General features: G+C 68.8%; 1 protein-coding gene across 1 annotated transcript; it reads left to right on the forward strand.

Moving 5' to 3' along the window:
* Positions 1-1,127: 1,127 nt before the first annotated feature.
* EPPK1 (epiplakin 1) lies at positions 1,128-21,828 on the forward strand. Its single transcript, XM_059165520.1, has 2 exons — positions 1,128-1,212; positions 6,221-21,828. The coding sequence occupies exon 2, from the start codon at positions 6,274-6,276 to the stop codon at positions 21,418-21,420; it is 15,147 nt and encodes a 5,048-aa protein (XP_059021503.1). The 5' UTR covers positions 1,128-1,212; positions 6,221-6,273; the 3' UTR covers positions 21,421-21,828.
* Positions 21,829-21,850: the final 22 nt, after the last annotated feature.

A 21,850-nucleotide genomic window follows, 5' to 3' on the forward strand; every position in this document is an offset into this window, starting at 1 on the left:
AGAGCTCACTCCTCTGCTGGGGATAGGGCCCTCCAGTGGCCAGCAGCAGTCACACAGGATGGCAAGTGCAGGCCACAGAGATGGGGACCATTGCCCCAGTGAGTGGAGACTAGCCCCAGGTCCAGGGAGCCTTGGTGAGCAGGTGTGAGTGTGGGCGTGGTAAGCAGGGGTGAGGCCAGAGCCCCTCCCGTAGCAGTCCAGATCCCCCAGGGCACAGGGACCTGTCAGAGGTGGCTGGCTGGCCCTGAAGGAGGTCAGGAATGACCCAGCAAAGGTGGGGGCTAGGGGAGCAGGGAGACTGAGCTCCAGGGCAGGGACTGGGGATGGAGGGGGCTGCCTGGGGCTCTGCCTTGGGGGGATGAGGGGCACAGCACTACCCTGTCCATCTAAAGTGTCTGGGCAGTCTAAAGGGAGACCAGCCAGGAGATCTATGAGAGGTTCCTGCCCTGGCCCGTGGTCCCCAGCAAGCTGGCCCCCAAGGTTTTGCCCCCGAGGTTTGGGCCTCTAACACCTTGCAGCAGCCCCAGAGGGCAGGTGCTCGGATGGGCTTTCCAGGTGTGGTCCAGGTACTCCTGGACCAACAGGGGACCTCCCCTGAGCCCAGGTGGCTGCGCTGGACTGGTGGGACCGGGCCAGCCATCTCTCTCAGAAAGGACTGGGGAGCGGCTGAGGACACCCCGGTTCAGCCCACACAAGTCCAAGCAGCAGTGGAAGGAGTTGGCCCCAGGGAGCCAGCAAACCCAGCAGACTGCCCGAGAGGGGTCTGGACAGGAGGCGGCAGAGCAGGCCTCCCAGCCCAGCAATGAAGTCGCGTTTGGGAGAGGGAAAGCGCATGGGTGGGTCTGCGTTTCCCTGAAGCTCGGGATGCGCCCCCTCCCGCACCCCACGCCGGGGCTCTGGGGGGGCGGTCGGCAAGGCCAGGGTTCGACGGAGTGGGCAGCCGCCCTCCACCGTTCGGGTCCCTTCCTCAACAGGGGTGCTTGCAGGCGGCCCGCCTGCCAGAGGGGTGCGCCCGGGGCGTCGGCCCGGCCCCGCGGGGTTCCGGGCACCTGCCCGCCGCACCCTGCTTCGGGGCGCGCCCCCTGCCCCTGCCCACCCCCACAGGGGCGGGGCCGCGGCGGGGCGGGGCCGGCGGCGCATTTAAACCCCCGGGGCGGGCGCACCGGCCAGCAGCGAGCGACGACAGACTGAGCGCGGGAGCCGGGGCGGCAGGTAGGACACGCGGGGCCGCCGGGAGCGACGCGGAACCCCCTGCGAGGGCGCGGGTCCGGGAGGCTGGGGCGGCGGGCGCGGGGGCGCGACGCGCGCGGGGAGTGGCCGGAGCTCTGGACCCGGCTGTTCCCCGTCCCGGGCCGCTGGCCTCCCTCCGGCCCTGCTGGGCGGGGGTCCTGGTGACCAGCACCCACGTGGGAGACGCCGCCCGCGGGGATCCTCCCCGACCCCGCGCTTTCCCCCTCCCCGCAGGGCTGGAGGGCGGCTCCGGCGGGTCCCGCAGGTCAGGTTCCTGGGGGGCGGGGCGGGGGGGGCACCTTGTAGGGCGGGGCGAGGGGAGGGGGTGCGGACAGTAGGGGCAGGAGTGAGCGGCACCCGGGCGGCGGAGGGTGCGAGGTAATGAGACTGACAAATTGAGGGGCGGTGCTGCTTCTGGCGGGCGGGGCAGGGGGGTTGGGGGGGCCCGTTGGGGGAGCTACCTGCTGTGGGGTCGGGGGATGGGTGGGCACAGGGAGGCCTGCGCCGGTCCATCTCAAGGTCCTTGGGAGGCAGGGTTCGCAGGGGCTCTGTCTTCCCTGTGCCCTCGTGTCATACCCACTTCCGCGGCGGTTGGTCTTTGCTCCGTAGAGGTGGGTGGGACCTTCCTGCAGGTGTCCACAGTCCGGCAGAGGCCGGGATTGCGCCTGTCTCTGCGGGCCTGAGGCGGCCTGGCCTCCTGCTTCTGTCGCCATGTGGCTCAGGTGGCCTGCCAGCCGGTCCGCTGCCCCTCCCAGGCTGGGGGGTGGGGGCTGACCTTCAGCGGTGGTGACGTTGATGGCCCGTGCCCAAGGAATGCAGACTCACCCTGCTCAGGAATCGTCTTCCTCCCCGCTGCCTGGGGCCCACCTGAGATGGGGCCCTTCAAGGAAGCCACAGGAAGAGACCCCCCCTCAGATTCCTTTTTCCTCAGCCTCTCTTGCCCAGCCCCAAGGCCAGTAGCCCAAGGCCAGCCCCCATCGGCTGGTGGCTCCCTCTCTGGGACACCCATCTTTCGGCTTCTGTGACATTGGGCTTGTCTGGGCCTCCCAGTCTCCCTCTCCCACTCCCCAGGCCCTGGACACAGTCACTTGCCCTGGCCTGTCTCTCCAAGCTCCAGACCCCTCCGTCCAGCTGCCTTCCCAGGGTCCCCACTGCAGACTCAGGTACCCACTCCTGGGATCCTCTTCGGGTCCCACCTGGGCAGGGTCCAGGGAGACTCAGACCAGGCTCAAGGTCACTGTCAGCCAAAGGGGGGAGGAGGGCGTGGCCCGGCTGCCATAGGCACAGGCCTCCCTGGGCCCTCACTTCCTGCTCTCCCGCTCCCTCCGACACCCAGCCCCGCTCCAGCCATGAATGCCCTTTGTGCAGGAAACGGGAGCCTCCTGTTCCCAGAGCATGTACTGGCTCTAGTTTTCTTGTCTAGTGCCTGCCTGGCACTGCCCGCCCCCCAGCACAGCCTGTCTGGCTCCGGGCTGGCTGCCCACGTCCAGGCCAAGGGCCACCCACGGCCCTCATCGCTTGGCTGCTCCCGCCGCACGTGGCCCAGGACACGCTTCCCTCACTCTTTTGCCTGGCGAAATCACACTGTCTTCCCTGCCCATAGCCTCGTTCCTTGGCACCCCTGCTGGGACTGGGGCAGGTCTGGGTGCGGGCGATGCATGGATCCCTGGACTCGCACCCCCTCTGAAGGCAGTCCTGGGACGTGGGAACAGGCACATTTTACAAACATGCCCATCCTTGGTGCGGCTGGGCTGCAAAACATGTGTCCGGGTGGGGCACCAGGAGCAGAGTCTGCCCGCAGGACCATTAGGTGGTCCCAGGACAGCCCCTGTGGAGGGAGGATGGTGGAGGGGGGAGCCAGCGCCTGTAATGGAGTCGCACTGTTGCCAGGAGGTCAGAGCGGCCCTCACCCACCACCAGCTCCCAGGGTGCCGACAGGCTTCTCGTCCCAGGAAACCCACGAACTAAGGGTCTCCTCCCCGCGCCTCGTTCCCCACCCCCGCTCCCACTGCCTGTCTGCTGGGCTTGGTGCGCCCTCAGGTGGGAACACTGTTAGCTGCCAGAACCCGGCGTGGGCCTTTGGGGCCCACCCCTGCCTCCACCCCATCCCAGACCCCCCTTCTCCTGGCGGTCGGTTCACTCTTCTTCAGGCTCCTTCTTGGTCCTGGACACAAGGAGCCAGAACGTCCTGGGAGCAGCTGTGGCCGTCGGCGCAGCGGGACTGTCCCGGGTGGATCCGTCATCCTCTGGGACGGAGCCCAGAGCCACAAGGACAGAGGGTGGGGTCGTTGGAGGGATGGTGGGGGCCGAGCCTGCTTCCGTCGCTTCGCTCCTGGGCCCACGTGGTCCATCTGCGGGGACAGGTGCATCACATTTTAGGAGTACACCCCTCCCGGGGGCTGGGGGCGCCTGGGGGCTGGGGCTCCAGCTCTCAGGACGGTGCTGCCCAGCCTGCCCCCAGGGCAGTCTTCACGGTCACTGTCACGGTCACTGTGAAGCCCCACTGGGACCCACATGGCTTTAGACGCCCAGCTGACCACTCAGCCACTGTGATCTTCTCCCGAAGCTTAGCAAACACCGCCCACCACGTGCTCTGGGCTAGCCTCCACGTCTCAAATGCCTGATACCTGGTGCTAAGCTCCACTTGGGTGGGAAGGCTGGTGGCTCGAGGCCCTTCCTGGAGCCCAGCTGCCATGGCTAGCCAGGTCGCAGCTCCCCCTACAAAGTCCTGCTCGGTGCCTGTCTGGTCCTGGCCACCCCCGTCCCCACCGTCTGTGCGGCACACAGCTGCTGGGGTCCAGAAGGCTCAGGCCCCACATCTGTGTGTGGGAAGGGAAGGCGGCAGGACTCTACCTCTACCTGGGGGCTCACAGCAGGGTCCCAAGCCAAGTCGAGGGACTAGGAAGGGCAACACAATTCCTGAGGGGGCAGAAGCAGGGGCCATCCGCCGGGGGCCCTCCTTCAGCCTCAGGTGGGGTTGGGCAGCACTTGAAGCGATCACTCTACTAGATCTGTGTCATCAAAGTCCTGGCTGATTCCGGGTGACTGTGGCAGCTCGGCACCCAGCTCAGCCATGCTGTCCCCTGTCCAGCCCCGGCATGGAGGTCTTCCCATGGAGGTCCCAGCTGCCCAGCCCCTCTATCACTTGCTGACCCTGCCCTGCTCCAGGGCTGGAGGCGGTGGAGAGGGCAGCATCGGGGAAGGTGGTCCTTGCAAGCGGGAGGCTAAGGGGTGCATGGAGGCCGTAGGCGGGGACATGAGTTGGGCTGGCCCGGTGAGGACCCCTGGTGGGACCAGCAGGGGCCGGAGAAGGTGTGAGGGGATTCAGGGGTTAGACAGAGTGCCTGAGGGAGGCTCTACAGAGCACTGGCGGTCATGGGGGTGCTGCGGAGCCTCGGGGTCTGGGCGCGGGTGTCCAGGAGGCAGCCGGGCATGGGTTCTGGGACTCCAGGGCGGGCTGGGGGGATGGAGGGCAGTGTGAGGGGCTCCCTGGTTTGGAGCAGACCCTGTCACCGGCAAGAAGGCTGCAGAGCTGTGACCGGAGGCGGGGCAGTCCGATCCAAAATGCATTTCTTGGGTCTGGCAGCCAGAGTCCAAGGTCGCCTCGGGGAGAGCTGCAGAGCGAAGGGGCAGAGGCGTCCTGAGCCTTGTCCCGCGGTGGGCGTGGGGCAGGGGCGCGAGCTGGTTGGGTTGCCAGGACAGGTGTGGTCGGCCGGCACTGGGGAAGAAGGAGGCTTCCGAGGAAACCGGGTGTGGGCCGGTTCACGGGGTGGGGCGTGGCGGGCGGGAGGCTGTGCTGCCCCCCCCCAGCTGTCGCAGCCACTGCCGTAGCCTGGGCGGCTTAGAGCAGCCGACACGCCTCTCATGGTTCCTGGGGCTGGGGCTGGAGTCCGCTTCTGCCCTGGAACCTGGGCCTCTGGGCCTCTGGGCCCCTTGCAGGAGATCTTCGCCTCGGTCTTCCTGCGCAGAAAGCAGGCCAGGGATTAGGGGCCTCCCTGCTCTGGGGCCGCAGCTGAGTTCCAGCTGCAAAGACCCAATTTCCAAATAAAGCTAGAGTCATAGGTCCTGGAGGTTAGGACTTGGACATTTCTTTTGGGGGGACGTGATTGAACCCCACAGGACAGGGATGGGCGGAGGTGACGCAGGCTCGTGTGCAGGTGGGATGGGGGAGGGGAGGGAAGGCACTTGGCACCACAGGTCCGACAGTCGCGGCACAGCCGTGGGGCTGCTGGGGCTCTGAGCCGCCCACCAGGGCCCAGGGCCTGGCCATCCCCACAGTTCCTGCTAGACTGGCCCTCGGGCACCGAGTCTTTGTTCTCTCGGGCCTCCGAGGCCGGGTCTGGGCACAGGGAGGCCGTATCCCAGAGAGCACAGAGGTTGGGGGACTGGGAGGGCACCGAGTCAGGCTAAGGCAGGAGACTCTGGGGGTTCTGCCTGGAGCCCAGTGGGGGTCTGGGAAAGGAACGGAGGCCAGAGCTGAGGGTCCAGGGTGGAGTGTGGGGGTGGAGGTGGTGACTGGAAGGGTACTGGTGTCCCTGAACCCAGGGGGTGGCAGGAGGGGGAAAAAGCTCTTGGGAGCAGAGGGGAGGCCTGGGAGGCTGGGAGGTGTGAATTAGAGGGGGAGGGTGAAGGGGGAGGGGCCACACCCTGCGGGCTCAGCGCTGACTCCGCCCCGAACATGCAGGCCCCTCTGGCCTGGCCCACACCAGGACCCTGGGGAGGGGGCTGGAAGGTGTTGGGCGGCGACAGAGGCCCACAGGAGAAGAGCCCACATATGCTGGCAGCTGCCTGATTGGCCTGAGGTCCCTCATGGTCCCTCCTGGGATCCCACAGGGTGAGGCAAAGGACCTCACATGGCCAGGAGGGCCAGCCATGTCTGGAGGCTGATTCAGAGTTTGGGACGGACCTCTGACTGTTCCCTCCTGCCTGCCTGGGCCATCCCAGGGCCCCTAATGGAGCCTTTCTACCCCCCCCCCCCCCCCCCCCGCAGGGAGCAGACACAGGGGACCTTGGGTGAGTGGATTCGGCACAGCAGGGCCAAGCATGATGAACGGCCACAGCTCCCCTCCTCTTGATGTCCTGGCCACCAATGGCACCGAGCTGACCATCGTCCCTGAGACCACGAAGGCCATGTTGGGAACCAGCACCTCCTCCGGGCCCCAGGCCAAAAGCATCACTGGGGTATTCGTGGAGGCCTCCAGCCAGGCCCAGAGTCTCTACGCTGCCATGAAGCAGGGCCTCCTGTCCAGTGAGCTTGGGCTGGCTCTGCTGGAGGCCCAGGCCGCCACTGGGGGTCTCGTGGACCCCACGCAGGGCCACTTACTCTCTGTGTCTGAGGCCGTGCAGCAGGGCCTGGTAGGCCTGGGGCTGAAGGAAAGGCTGCTGGCTGCTGAGCAGGCAGTCACTGGGTACCCCGATCCCTATGGTGGCGGGAAGCTGGCCCTCTTCCAGGCCATCGGGAAGGAGGTGATAGGGCAAGCACAGGGGTACAGCTGGTTGGAGGCCCAGCTAGCCACCGGGGGCCTGGTGGACCCCATTCGGGGTGGGCGAGTGGCCCCAGAGCTGGCCTGCCAGCAGGGCCTCCTGGACCAGGAGACGTGGCGTGTTCTGGCAGAGCACAAGCCGAGTTCCAGCAGCCCTGGCTTCCAGGACCCCAACACGGGAGAGTGGCTGTCCTACGGCGGTCTGCTGGGCAGGTGTGTGAGAGCTCCCGGCACTGGGCTGGCCGTCCTGCCCCTCAGAACCACGTTCCACACCCTGTGTGGGGCAGTGAGCTTGGCAGAGCTGCAGGAGGCAGGCATCCTGGATGGGGAGACCGCCCGGGGCCTTCGGGAGGGCAAGCTGTCCGTGTCGGACGTGAGCGCCCGGGCCGCTGTGAGGCGCTACCTGCAGGGCACGGGCAGCGTGGCGGGGGTTGTCCTGCTGCCCGCTGGCCGCAAGAAGAGCTTCTTCCAGGCTGTCACCGAGCACTTGCTCCCAATGGCCACGGCGCTCCCACTCTTGGAGGCTCAGGCCGCCACCTGCACACTGGTGGACCCAGGCACCGGCCAGCGGCTGCAGGTGGATGAGGCCGTCAGGTCTGGCCTCCTCGGCCCCGAGCTCCATGGGCAGCTCCTGGTGGCGGAGCAGGCGGTGACGGGCTACCACGACCCCTTCAGCGGCACGCGGGTCCCCCTCTTCCAGGCCATGAAGAAGGAGCTGGTGGACAGGTCCCTGGCGCTGCGACTCCTGGATGCCCAGCTGGCCACGGGGGGGCTCGTGTGTCCAGCCCGCAGGCTCCGGCTGCCCCTGGAGGGCGCCCTGCGCTTCGGATGCCTGGACGAAGAAACACGGCGTTGTGTCTCCCGGGCCACTGGCTTCTCGGACCCCAGCACGCAGGAGAGCCTTGGCTATGGGCAGCTGATGGCACGCTGTGTCACTGACCCAGAGACAGGTCTGGCCTTCCTTCCACTCTCAAATGGCACCCTTGGAGGGGAGCCACAAGGACTCCCGTTCATCGATCACAGCACCCGGCAGACCTTAAGTGAGGCCACGACCACCATCTCCGTGGGCCAGTTCCAGGGCCAACCTGTGTCCCTGTGGGAGCTGCTCTTCTCCGAGCCCATCCCCGCAGAGCAGAGGGCGGCCCTGGCCCAGCGGCACCAGGAGGGCACCATCTCGGCGGAGGAACTGGCAGCGGCACTGAGGGCCATCCTTGAACACGCTGCAGCCACGGCCAAGACCACCTTTGCTGGACTGAGGGGGCCTGTGATGCCCGCTGAGCTGCTGGAAGCAGGGATCATCGAGCAGGACATGTATGAGCGTCTGGAGCAAGGCCAGACCACGGCCCAGGAAGTGGGCAGGCTGGACCCCGTGCAGAAATACCTGGAAGGGACCGGGTGCGTTGCTGGCCTGCTGCTGCCCAGCTCCCAGGAGCGGCTCAGCATCTACGAGGCTCGCGGGAGGGGGCTTCTCAGGCATGGCACGGCCCTCATCCTCCTGGAGGCGCAGGCAGCCACGGGCTTCATCCTTAACCCGAAGGAGAACAAGAGATACTCCGTGGAGGAGGCCCTGAGGGCCGGCCTCATTGGACCCGACGTGTTTGCAAAGCTGCTGTCGGCGGAGCGCGCCGTCACCGGCTACACCGACCCGTACACGGGGGAGCAGATCTCCCTCTTCCAGGCCATGCAGAAGGACCTGATCGTCCGCGACCACGGTCTCCGCCTGCTGGAGGCGCAGATCGCCACGGGCGGCATCATCGACCCCGTGCACAGCCACCGGCTGCCCGTGGACGTGGCCTACCGGCGCGGCTACTTCGACGAGGACATGAACCGCGTCCTGGCCGACCCGAGCGACGACACCAAGGGCTTCTTCGACCCCAACACGCACGAGAACCTCACGTACCTGCAGCTCCTGGAGCGCTGCGTGCTCGACCCTGAGACGGGGCTGCGCCTCCTGCCGCTGACCTGCCCGCAGCCGCAGCTGGTGGACGGCACCACCCGGCAGGCCTTCCAGAGCCTGCTGCTGTCCGTGAGGTACGGGCGGTTCCAGGGACAGAGGGTCTCGGCGTGGGAGCTCATCAACTCCGAGTGCTGCAGCGAGCCCCAGCGGAGGCAGGTTTTGCGGGACTATCGGCAGCGCAGGCTCTCGCTGCCGCAGGTGGCGCGGCTGCTGGAGAGAGCGACGGCGAGGTGGGTGGACGTCACGCTGCCCATGGCGTGCGCGCCGCGGGGCCGAGTCAGCGCCTACCAGCTCTGGGAGGCCCGGATCATTGACCAAGAGCTCCTGGACCAGGTGCTGGAGGGCACAGTGAGCCCCGAGGCGCTCCTCCGCATGGACAGCGTGCGGCAGGCCCTGCGCGGCACCGGGGCCGTGGGCGGCGTGCTGCTGCAGCCCTCTGGCCGGAGGCTCAGCCTCTACGCGGCCATGAAGCAGCAGCTGCTAGGCCCAGGCGTGGCACTGGCCCTGCTGGAGGCCCAGGCGGCCACTGGGGCCCTTCTCGACCCCCATGGTCCAGAGCCCCTGTCAGTGGCCGAGGCCGTGCGGAGGGGGCTGGTGGGGCCGGAACTGTACAGCAGGCTGAGGCGGGCGGAGGGCGCGGTCACCGGCTGCAGAGACCCCTTTTCTGGGGAGCGGGTGCCCTTGTTCCAGGCCATGAAGAAGGGCCTCGTCCCCGTAGAGCAGGCCGCTCGCCTCCTGGAGGCCCAGCTGGCCACAGGAGGAGTCTTTGACCCCGTAGGCCGCTACCGCCTCCCCATGCCCACGGCCGCCCAGCGCGGCTACATTGACCAGGAGATAGAGACGGCCTTGTGCGGCTCCCCCGAAACTTTTCCCACGCCAGATGGCCGGGGCCACACCAGCTATGCCCGGCTGCTGGAGCAGTGTGTGAGGGACGAGCCTTCAGGCCTTCATTTCCTGCCCCTGCCCGAAAACGCTGCTGCGGCCCCCACGGACGAACAGGTCCGGGAGACCCTGCAGGCCGTGCAGGGGGCTGAGGACGGCACGTCCCTCTGGGAGCTCCTGTGCTCCCACCACTTCTCGGACGAGCAGCGGCAAAGACTCTTGGAGGACTTCAAGGTGGGAAAAACCACTACCCAGCAGCTCCGGGAGACCGTGCAGAAGTGGGTGCAGGAGGCAGAGCTGCTGGCACAGGCTCAGGTCACAGTGCCTGGCCCCCGGGGGGAGATTCCTGCTGTCTGGCTGCTGGCTGTCGGCATCATCTCCCGGGAGACCCTGGCGGCGCTGGCTCAGGGCACGCGATCACCTGCCGAGGTTGCTGGGCAGCCCGCTGTGAAGGCCTGCCTCTGGGGTACGGGCTGTGTGGCCGGTGTGCTGTTGCAGCCGTCGGGGACCAAGGTCAGCATCAGCCAGGCTGTGACAGATGGCCTCTTGCCTGAGGGCCTGGGACGAAGGCTGCTGGAGGCCCAGGTGGCATCCGGCTCCCTCATTGACCCTCTGACCAACCGGAGACTCTCGGTGCAAGGTGCCGTCAAAGCCGGCCTGGTGGGGGCGGCCTTGCACGAGCAGCTGCGGCAAGCCGAGAGGGCTGTGGTTGGGTACGCGGATCCCTACTCGGGAGGTTCCCTCTCACTGTGGCAGGCCATGCAGAAGGGGCTAGTGCCCCGAAACGAGGGCCTCCCCCTCCTACAGGTACAGTTGGCCACGGGGGGTGCCATGGACCCTGTCCACGGGGTGCACCTGCCCGAGGCGGCGGCCTGCAGGCTTGGCCTCCTGGACCAGCAGGTCAGCCAGGGGCTAACCTCCACAGCTGAGGACAGCAAGTTCTTCTTCGACCCCAGCGCCCAGGACACGGTGACATACAGCCAGCTCAAGGAGCGCTGTGTCCTGGATGCGGACACCGGCCTGTGGCTGCTTCCGCTCGCCCAAGACAAGGTGCTGAAGGTGGACGAGCACATGGTGGTGGCTCTGAGAGCCATGAAGGTCCCTGTTGGCACCGGCAGGTTCAAAGGCCTCAGCGTGTCACTGTGGGACCTCCTGCACTCAGAGTACATCGACGTCTACACACGGCGGGAGCTGGTGGCCCTTTGCCAGTCTGGGAGGGCCACGGCCCTGCGGCATGTGACTGCGGCCGTCACTGCCCTGGTTGAGGCCTCAGAGACACAGCCCTCAAAGGTCACCTTTAGAGGACTCCGGAAGCTGGTGTCGGCCAGTGACTTGTTCAGGTCACGGCTGATTGACAAGGAGACGCTGGACGCGCTGACCCAGGGCACAAGGACAGTGCAGGAGGTGACGGAGAGGAGCTGTGTGAGGCAGTACCTAGAGGGAGGCAACTTCATTGCCGGGGTCCTTGCCCAGGGCACGAGGGAGAAGATGAGCATCTCTGAGGCCCTAAGGAGGGGCATCCTGCGGCCCGGCACGGCCCTGGTGCTGCTGGAGGCACAGGCGGCCACGGGCTTCATCATTGACCCCGTGCGTAATCAGAGGCTGACGGTGGAGGAGGCGTTCGCGGCAGGGATGTTTGGCAGGGAGACCTACCAGAAGCTGCTGTCGGCGGAGCGCGCCGTCACCGGCTACACCGACCCGTACACGGGGGAGCAGATCTCCCTCTTCCAGGCCATGCAGAAGGACCTGATCGTCCGCGACCACGGCATCCGCCTGCTAGAGGCGCAGATCGCCACGGGCGGCATCATCGACCCCGTGCACAGCCACCGGCTGCCCGTGGACGTGGCCTACCGGCGCGGCTACTTCGACGAGGACATGAACCGCGTCCTGGCCGACCCGAGCGACGACACCAAGGGCTTCTTCGACCCCAACACGCACGAGAACCTGACGTACCTGCAGCTCCTGGAGCGCTGCGTGGAGGACCCCGAGACGGGGCTCTACATGCTGCAAATTGTGAAGAAAGGAGAAACCTATGTTTATATCGACGAAGCCACAAGACAACAGCTCAAGTCCCAAACCATAAACATGCAAGTGGGGAGGTTTGCCAATCAGACAGTCTCCTTCTGGGACCTGCTGTCCTCCCCGTACTTCACAGAGGAAAGGAAACGGGAGCTCATCCACGAGTACAGAGTCCAGAACACATCCCTAGAGAAGCTGCTGGAGATCATCACCACGACAGTGCAAGAAACAGAGAATCGGTACCAAGGCATGAAGCTGACAGGCATCGGTGGGGAGGTTACCGCCGCCGAGCTGTTCAACTCTGAAATCCTCGATGAAAAGACCCTGGATGCCCTGACTGGGGAGACATCGGGGGGGCTAGATCTCAGCAGGCTGGTGCAAGTGAGGCCCTATCTGGAAGGGACCGGCTGCATCGCGGGGGTGGTGCTACCCTCCACCCAAGAGGCAATGAGCTTTTACGAAGCCAGCAGGGAGGGACTCATCCCCATGGGGTTTGCGGCTCAGCTGCTGGAGGCCCAGGCAGCCACAGGCTTTCTGCTGGATCCTGGCAGCCGCAAGAAGTTCTCCGTGCGGCAGGCCTTGGCTGAGGGCCTGGTGGGTGAGGACCTGCAGACGAGGCTTCGAGAGGCTGAGAAGGCCGCCCTAGGCTATGCAGACCCAGCCACGGGAGACACAATCTCCCTGTTCCAAGCAATGCAGAGGAAGATTGTCCCAAGAGAGGAAGCACTGAGACTGCTGGAGGTACAGGTGGCTACGGGGGGCGTCATCGACCCCCTGCACCACCACCGACTCCCACTGCACGTGGCCTACAGACGCGGCTGTCTGCACCCGGACATCTACCCGCTCATTGCAGATCAGAACCGCATGAAGAGAAGGTTTGTGGATCCAAACACTCAGGAGAGGGTCACATACCAACAGCTGCGGGAAAGGAGCCAAAAAGGAGCAGGGACGGGCTGGGCTCTCTTCCAGGTAGTCCGTGAAAGCCAGAGCACTGCCTATGTCGACGAGGCCACGAGGAGGGCACTGGAGGCCGAGAGAGTGGAGGTCCCAGTTGGAAGGTACAAGGACCAGAGGCCGTCGCTGTGGGAGCTGCTCAATTCGGAGTACGTAACTCACGAGACGAAACTCCAGCTGGTGAGGGACTATATAAGAGACACGGCCAGGGCAATGGAAAAGGTAGTAAACGTAATTTTAGAATTAATAGAGAAAAAAGAAAAAAACAAAAAGGAGCTATGGTTCCCAGGGATCAGAAAACACATCACTGCTTCAGAACTCCTCCAAGCAGATGTCCTCAGCAAAGAGGTGTTGGAGGACCTTGCCCAGGGCACCAGGACGCCGCAGGAGGTGACGGAGATGGACTCGGTCAAGCGCTACCTGCAGGGCACGAGCTGCATCGCGGGCGTGCTGGTGCCCGCCAAGGACGAGCCCGGGCGGCAGGAGAAGATGAGCATCTACCAGGCCATGTGGAAGGGCGTCCTGCGGCCCGGCACGGCCCTGGTGCTGCTGGAGGCACAGGCGGCCACGGGCTTCGTCATCGACCCCGTGCGCAACCAGAGGCTGACCGTGGAGGAGGCGGTGGCCGCGGGCGTGGTGGGCGGCGAGATCCGGGAGAAGCTGCTGTCGGCGGAGCGCGCCGTCACCGGCTACACCGACCCGTACACGGGGGAGCAGATCTCCCTCTTCCAGGCCATGCAGAAGGACCTGATCGTCCGCGACCACGGCATCCGCCTGCTGGAGGCGCAGATCGCCACGGGCGGCATCATCGACCCCGTGCACAGCCACCGGCTGCCCGTGGACGTGGCCTACCGGCGCGGCTACTTCGACGAGGACATGAACCGCGTCCTGGCCGACCCGAGCGACGACACCAAGGGCTTCTTCGACCCCAACACGCACGAGAACCTCACGTACGTGCAGCTGCTGCGTCGCTGCGTGCTCGACCCCGACACGGGGCTCTACATGCTGCAGCTGGCCGGCCGGGGCTCCGCCGTGCACCAGCTGAGCGAGGAGCTGCGCGGCGCCCTGCGTGACGCCCGCGTGGCGCCGGGCCACGGCGTGCTCCAGGGCCAGAGCGTCTCCATCTGGGAGCTCCTGTTCTACCGGGAGGTGCCCGAGGGCCTGCGGCAGGACCTGCTGCGCCGGTACGGGGCGGGCGCGCTGACCGCGCAGGAGGTGGGCGCTGCCCTCACCTCGCTGCTGGCCCGTGCCAGCGCCGACGGGAGCGGGAGCCCCAGCCCGGTTCCCCCGGACCCCCGCGGGGCCCTGCGCGCCGCCACCATGGAGGTCAAGGTGGGCCGCCTGCGGGGGCCGGCGGTGCCCGTGTGGGACGTGCTGGCGTCCAGCTACGTGAGCGGCGCCACGCGGGAGCAGCTGCTGGCCGGCTTCGGCTCGGGGACGCTGGGCTTGCCGGCGCTGACCCGCAGGCTGACCACCATCGTCGAGGAGGCGGAGGCGGCCGGCGGGCCCGATCGCGGGCCGGAGGAGGCCGCCCGCGGCCCGCAGGAGGGCCGGCCAGCCGGGCGAGGTGGCGGGGACGGCGACGTGGGGCCCTCCCCGGGCCAGGCCCCCGCCGAGCCCACCGCCGGCGGCCCCCAGGAGCAGGCCCTGCGTGCCGTCACCATGGAGGTGCGCGTCGGCCAGTTCCGGGGGCGGCGGCCCTCCGTGTGGGACGTCCTCTTCTCCTCCTACCTGAGCCGGGCCCGCCGGGACGAGCTCCTGGCCCAGCACGCGGCCGGCGCCCTGGCCGTGCCGGCCCTGGTCGCCGTCCTCACCCAGGCCATCGAGGAGGCGGAGGAGCGGCTGAGCAAGGTGTCCTTCCGGGGCCTGAGGCGCCAGGTGTCCGCCTCCGAGCTGCACACGTCCGGGATCCTGGGCCCCGAGACCCTGCGGGACCTGGCCCAGGGCACCAGGACGCCGCAGGAGGTGACGGAGATGGACTCGGTCAAGCGCTACCTGCAGGGCACGAGCTGCATCGCGGGCGTGCTGGTGCCCGCCAAGGACGAGCCCGGGCGGCAGGAGAAGATGAGCATCTACCAGGCCATGTGGAAGGGCGTCCTGCGGCCCGGCACGGCCCTGGTGCTGCTGGAGGCACAGGCGGCCACGGGCTTCGTCATCGACCCCGTGCGCAACCAGAGGCTGACCGTGGAGGAGGCGGTGGCCGCGGGCGTGGTGGGCGGCGAGATCCGGGAGAAGCTGCTGTCGGCGGAGCGCGCCGTCACCGGCTACACCGACCCGTACACGGGGGAGCAGATCTCCCTCTTCCAGGCCATGCAGAAGGACCTGATCGTCCGCGACCACGGCATCCGCCTGCTGGAGGCGCAGATCGCCACGGGCGGCATCATCGACCCCGTGCACAGCCACCGGCTGCCCGTGGACGTGGCCTACCGGCGCGGCTACTTCGACGAGGACATGAACCGCGTCCTGGCCGACCCGAGCGACGACACCAAGGGCTTCTTCGACCCCAACACGCACGAGAACCTCACGTACGTGCAGCTGCTGCGTCGCTGCGTGCTCGACCCCGACACGGGGCTCTACATGCTGCAGCTGGCCGGCCGGGGCTCCGCCGTGCACCAGCTGAGCGAGGAGCTGCGCGGCGCCCTGCGTGACGCCCGCGTGGCGCCGGGCCACGGCGTGCTCCAGGGCCAGAGCGTCTCCATCTGGGAGCTCCTGTTCTACCGGGAGGTGCCCGAGGGCCTGCGGCAGGACCTGCTGCGCCGGTACGGGGCGGGCGCGCTGACCGCGCAGGAGGTGGGCGCTGCCCTCACCTCGCTGCTGGCCCGTGCCAGCGCCGACGGGAGCGGGAGCCCCAGCCCGGTTCCCCCGGACCCCCGCGGGGCCCTGCGCGCCGCCACCATGGAGGTCAAGGTGGGCCGCCTGCGGGGGCCGGCGGTGCCCGTGTGGGACGTGCTGGCGTCCAGCTACGTGAGCGGCGCCACGCGGGAGCAGCTGCTGGCCGGCTTCGGCTCGGGGACGCTGGGCTTGCCGGCGCTGACCCGCAGGCTGACCACCATCGTCGAGGAGGCGGAGGCGGCCGGCGGGCCCGATCGCGGGCCGGAGGAGGCCGCCCGCGGCCCGCAGGAGGGCCGGCCAGCCGGGCGAGGTGGCGGGGACGGCGACGTGGGGCCCTCCCCGGGCCAGGCCCCCGCCGAGCCCACCGCCGGCGGCCCCCAGGAGCAGGCCCTGCGTGCCGTCACCATGGAGGTGCGCGTCGGCCAGTTCCGGGGGCGGCGGCCCTCCGTGTGGGACGTCCTCTTCTCCTCCTACCTGAGCCGGGCCCGCCGGGACGAGCTCCTGGCCCAGCACGCGGCCGGCGCCCTGGCCGTGCCGGCCCTGGTCGCCGTCCTCACCCAGGCCATCGAGGAGGCGGAGGAGCGGCTGAGCAAGGTGTCCTTCCGGGGCCTGAGGCGCCAGGTGTCCGCCTCCGAGCTGCACACGTCCGGGATCCTGGGCCCCGAGACCCTGCGGGACCTGGCCCAGGGCACCAGGACGCCGCAGGAGGTGACGGAGATGGACTCGGTCAAGCGCTACCTGCAGGGCACGAGCTGCATCGCGGGCGTGCTGGTGCCCGCCAAGGACGAGCCCGGGCGGCAGGAGAAGATGAGCATCTACCAGGCCATGTGGAAGGGCGTCCTGCGGCCCGGCACGGCCCTGGTGCTGCTGGAGGCACAGGCGGCCACGGGCTTCGTCATCGACCCCGTGCGCAACCAGAGGCTGACCGTGGAGGAGGCGGTGGCCGCGGGCGTGGTGGGCGGCGAGATCCGGGAGAAGCTGCTGTCGGCGGAGCGCGCCGTCACCGGCTACACCGACCCGTACACGGGGGAGCAGATCTCCCTCTTCCAGGCCATGCAGAAGGACCTGATCGTCCGCGACCACGGCATCCGCCTGCTGGAGGCGCAGATCGCCACGGGCGGCATCATCGACCCCGTGCACAGCCACCGGCTGCCCGTGGACGTGGCCTACCGGCGCGGCTACTTCGACGAGGACATGAACCGCGTCCTGGCCGACCCGAGCGACGACACCAAGGGCTTCTTCGACCCCAACACGCACGAGAACCTCACGTACGTGCAGCTGCTGCGTCGCTGCGTGCTCGACCCCGACACGGGGCTCTACATGCTGCAGCTGGCCGGCCGGGGCTCCGCCGTGCACCAGCTGAGCGAGGAGCTGCGCGGCGCCCTGCGTGACGCCCGCGTGGCGCCGGGCCACGGCGTGCTCCAGGGCCAGAGCGTCTCCATCTGGGAGCTCCTGTTCTACCGGGAGGTGCCCGAGGGCCTGCGGCAGGACCTGCTGCGCCGGTACGGGGCGGGCGCGCTGACCGCGCAGGAGGTGGGCGCTGCCCTCACCTCGCTGCTGGCCCGTGCCAGCGCCGACGGGAGCGGGAGCCCCAGCCCGGTTCCCCCGGACCCCCGCGGGGCCCTGCGCGCCGCCACCATGGAGGTCAAGGTGGGCCGCCTGCGGGGGCCGGCGGTGCCCGTGTGGGACGTGCTGGCGTCCAGCTACGTGAGCGGCGCCACGCGGGAGCAGCTGCTGGCCGGCTTCGGCTCGGGGACGCTGGGCTTGCCGGCGCTGACCCGCAGGCTGACCACCATCGTCGAGGAGGCGGAGGCGGCCGGCGGGCCCGATCGCGGGCCGGAGGAGGCCGCCCGCGGCCCGCAGGAGGGCCGGCCAGCCGGGCGAGGTGGCGGGGACGGCGACGTGGGGCCCTCCCCGGGCCAGGCCCCCGCCGAGCCCACCGCCGGCGGCCCCCAGGAGCAGGCCCTGCGTGCCGTCACCATGGAGGTGCGCGTCGGCCAGTTCCGGGGGCGGCGGCCCTCCGTGTGGGACGTCCTCTTCTCCTCCTACCTGAGCCGGGCCCGCCGGGACGAGCTCCTGGCCCAGCACGCGGCCGGCGCCCTGGCCGTGCCGGCCCTGGTCGCCGTCCTCACCCAGGCCATCGAGGAGGCGGAGGAGCGGCTGAGCAAGGTGTCCTTCCGGGGCCTGAGGCGCCAGGTGTCCGCCTCCGAGCTGCACACGTCCGGGATCCTGGGCCCCGAGACCCTGCGGGACCTGGCCCAGGGCACCAGGACGCCGCAGGAGGTGACGGAGATGGACTCGGTCAAGCGCTACCTGCAGGGCACGAGCTGCATCGCGGGCGTGCTGGTGCCCGCCAAGGACGAGCCCGGGCGGCAGGAGAAGATGAGCATCTACCAGGCCATGTGGAAGGGCGTCCTGCGGCCCGGCACGGCCCTGGTGCTGCTGGAGGCACAGGCGGCCACGGGCTTCGTCATCGACCCCGTGCGCAACCAGAGGCTGACCGTGGAGGAGGCGGTGGCCGCGGGCGTGGTGGGCGGCGAGATCCGGGAGAAGCTGCTGTCGGCGGAGCGCGCCGTCACCGGCTACACCGACCCGTACACGGGGGAGCAGATCTCCCTCTTCCAGGCCATGCAGAAGGACCTGATCGTCCGCGACCACGGCATCCGCCTGCTGGAGGCGCAGATCGCCACGGGCGGCATCATCGACCCCGTGCACAGCCACCGGCTGCCCGTGGACGTGGCCTACCGGCGCGGCTACTTCGACGAGGACATGAACCGCGTCCTGGCCGACCCGAGCGACGACACCAAGGGCTTCTTCGACCCCAACACGCACGAGAACCTCACGTACGTGCAGCTGCTGCGTCGCTGCGTGCTCGACCCCGACACGGGGCTCTACATGCTGCAGCTGGCCGGCCGGGGCTCCGCCGTGCACCAGCTGAGCGAGGAGCTGCGCGGCGCCCTGCGTGACGCCCGCGTGGCGCCGGGCCACGGCGTGCTCCAGGGCCAGAGCGTCTCCATCTGGGAGCTCCTGTTCTACCGGGAGGTGCCCGAGGGCCTGCGGCAGGACCTGCTGCGCCGGTACGGGGCGGGCGCGCTGACCGCGCAGGAGGTGGGCGCTGCCCTCACCTCGCTGCTGGCCCGTGCCAGCGCCGACGGGAGCGGGAGCCCCAGCCCGGTTCCCCCGGACCCCCGCGGGGCCCTGCGCGCCGCCACCATGGAGGTCAAGGTGGGCCGCCTGCGGGGGCCGGCGGTGCCCGTGTGGGACGTGCTGGCGTCCAGCTACGTGAGCGGCGCCACGCGGGAGCAGCTGCTGGCCGGCTTCGGCTCGGGGACGCTGGGCTTGCCGGCGCTGACCCGCAGGCTGACCACCATCGTCGAGGAGGCGGAGGCGGCCGGCGGGCCCGATCGCGGGCCGGAGGAGGCCGCCCGCGGCCCGCAGGAGGGCCGGCCAGCCGGGCGAGGTGGCGGGGACGGCGACGTGGGGCCCTCCCCGGGCCAGGCCCCCGCCGAGCCCACCGCCGGCGGCCCCCAGGAGCAGGCCCTGCGTGCCGTCACCATGGAGGTGCGCGTCGGCCAGTTCCGGGGGCGGCGGCCCTCCGTGTGGGACGTCCTCTTCTCCTCCTACCTGAGCCGGGCCCGCCGGGACGAGCTCCTGGCCCAGCACGCGGCCGGCGCCCTGGCCGTGCCGGCCCTGGTCGCCGTCCTCACCCAGGCCATCGAGGAGGCGGAGGAGCGGCTGAGCAAGGTGTCCTTCCGGGGCCTGAGGCGCCAGGTGTCCGCCTCCGAGCTGCACACGTCCGGGATCCTGGGCCCCGAGACCCTGCGGGACCTGGCCCAGGGCACCAGGACGCCGCAGGAGGTGACGGAGATGGACTCGGTCAAGCGCTACCTGCAGGGCACGAGCTGCATCGCGGGCGTGCTGGTGCCCGCCAAGGACGAGCCCGGGCGGCAGGAGAAGATGAGCATCTACCAGGCCATGTGGAAGGGCGTCCTGCGGCCCGGCACGGCCCTGGTGCTGCTGGAGGCACAGGCGGCCACGGGCTTCGTCATCGACCCCGTGCGCAACCAGAGGCTGACCGTGGAGGAGGCGGTGGCCGCGGGCGTGGTGGGCGGCGAGATCCGGGAGAAGCTGCTGTCGGCGGAGCGCGCCGTCACCGGCTACACCGACCCGTACACGGGGGAGCAGATCTCCCTCTTCCAGGCCATGCAGAAGGACCTGATCGTCCGCGACCACGGCATCCGCCTGCTGGAGGCGCAGATCGCCACGGGCGGCATCATCGACCCCGTGCACAGCCACCGGCTGCCCGTGGACGTGGCCTACCGGCGCGGCTACTTCGACGAGGACATGAACCGCGTCCTGGCCGACCCGAGCGACGACACCAAGGGCTTCTTCGACCCCAACACGCACGAGAACCTCACGTACGTGCAGCTGCTGCGTCGCTGCGTGCTCGACCCCGACACGGGGCTCTACATGCTGCAGCTGGCCGGCCGGGGCTCCGCCGTGCACCAGCTGAGCGAGGAGCTGCGCGGCGCCCTGCGTGACGCCCGCGTGGCGCCGGGCCACGGCGTGCTCCAGGGCCAGAGCGTCTCCATCTGGGAGCTCCTGTTCTACCGGGAGGTGCCCGAGGGCCTGCGGCAGGACCTGCTGCGCCGGTACGGGGCGGGCGCGCTGACCGCGCAGGAGGTGGGCGCTGCCCTCACCTCGCTGCTGGCCCGTGCCAGCGCCGACGGGAGCGGGAGCCCCAGCCCGGTTCCCCCGGACCCCCGCGGGGCCCTGCGCGCCGCCACCATGGAGGTCAAGGTGGGCCGCCTGCGGGGGCCGGCGGTGCCCGTGTGGGACGTGCTGGCGTCCAGCTACGTGAGCGGCGCCACGCGGGAGCAGCTGCTGGCCGGCTTCGGCTCGGGGACGCTGGGCTTGCCGGCGCTGACCCGCAGGCTGACCACCATCGTCGAGGAGGCGGAGGCGGCCGGCGGGCCCGATCGCGGGCCGGAGGAGGCCGCCCGCGGCCCGCAGGAGGGCCGGCCAGCCGGGCGAGGTGGCGGGGACGGCGACGTGGGGCCCTCCCCGGGCCAGGCCCCCGCCGAGCCCACCGCCGGCGGCCCCCAGGAGCAGGCCCTGCGTGCCGTCACCATGGAGGTGCGCGTCGGCCAGTTCCGGGGGCGGCGGCCCTCCGTGTGGGACGTCCTCTTCTCCTCCTACCTGAGCCGGGCCCGCCGGGACGAGCTCCTGGCCCAGCACGCGGCCGGCGCCCTGGCCGTGCCGGCCCTGGTCGCCGTCCTCACCCAGGCCATCGAGGAGGCGGAGGAGCGGCTGAGCAAGGTGTCCTTCCGGGGCCTGAGGCGCCAGGTGTCCGCCTCCGAGCTGCACACGTCCGGGATCCTGGGCCCCGAGACCCTGCGGGACCTGGCCCAGGGCACCAGGACGCCGCAGGAGGTGACGGAGATGGACTCGGTCAAGCGCTACCTGCAGGGCACGAGCTGCATCGCGGGCGTGCTGGTGCCCGCCAAGGACGAGCCCGGGCGGCAGGAGAAGATGAGCATCTACCAGGCCATGTGGAAGGGCGTCCTGCGGCCCGGCACGGCCCTGGTGCTGCTGGAGGCACAGGCGGCCACGGGCTTCGTCATCGACCCCGTGCGCAACCAGAGGCTGACCGTGGAGGAGGCGGTGGCCGCGGGCGTGGTGGGCGGCGAGATCCGGGAGAAGCTGCTGTCGGCGGAGCGCGCCGTCACCGGCTACACCGACCCGTACACGGGGGAGCAGATCTCCCTCTTCCAGGCCATGCAGAAGGACCTGATCGTCCGCGACCACGGCATCCGCCTGCTGGAGGCGCAGATCGCCACGGGCGGCATCATCGACCCCGTGCACAGCCACCGGCTGCCCGTGGACGTGGCCTACCGGCGCGGCTACTTCGACGAGGACATGAACCGCGTCCTGGCCGACCCGAGCGACGACACCAAGGGCTTCTTCGACCCCAACACGCACGAGAACCTCACGTACGTGCAGCTTCTTCAGAGAGCTACTCCTGACCCAGAGACCGGGCTGCTATTTTTGTCTCTTAGTTGAGTTAGGATGGTTTTCCTTTGTATTGTGTGGTTTATCCATCATGCTGTATTTCCGCAATGTCGAAAATTCCCAATCTTTTTGGTTCATCTGTCCCCCTTGTATTCTGTGTCTGTTGACAAAGCAGTCACTTCCAGTTTCCCCAGTGTCCTCGTGTTCTCCGTCCCGTCGTAATCAGAGCACAGGCTCCTTCTCGCTATCGACATGTACACGCCTGCAGTGTTTACCTGTGAAATTTTCGTCAGTGTATCTCAGTGTTGATATTGTAAACTTTTCTGATAAACTTTGTTACAGCTCGCGGTCCCTGCTCAGCAGGGAGCCTGCTTCCTCCTCTGTCTCTGCCTGCCTCTCTGCCTACTTGCGATCTTTGTCTATCAAATAAATAAATGAAATATTAACAAAAAAAAAAAACTTCGTTGCAATTAGATTTTTT

This window comes from Mustela lutreola, chromosome 3 (genome assembly GCF_030435805.1).
Source record: "Mustela lutreola isolate mMusLut2 chromosome 3, mMusLut2.pri, whole genome shotgun sequence".
NCBI lineage: Eukaryota > Metazoa > Chordata > Mammalia > Carnivora > Mustelidae > Mustela > Mustela lutreola.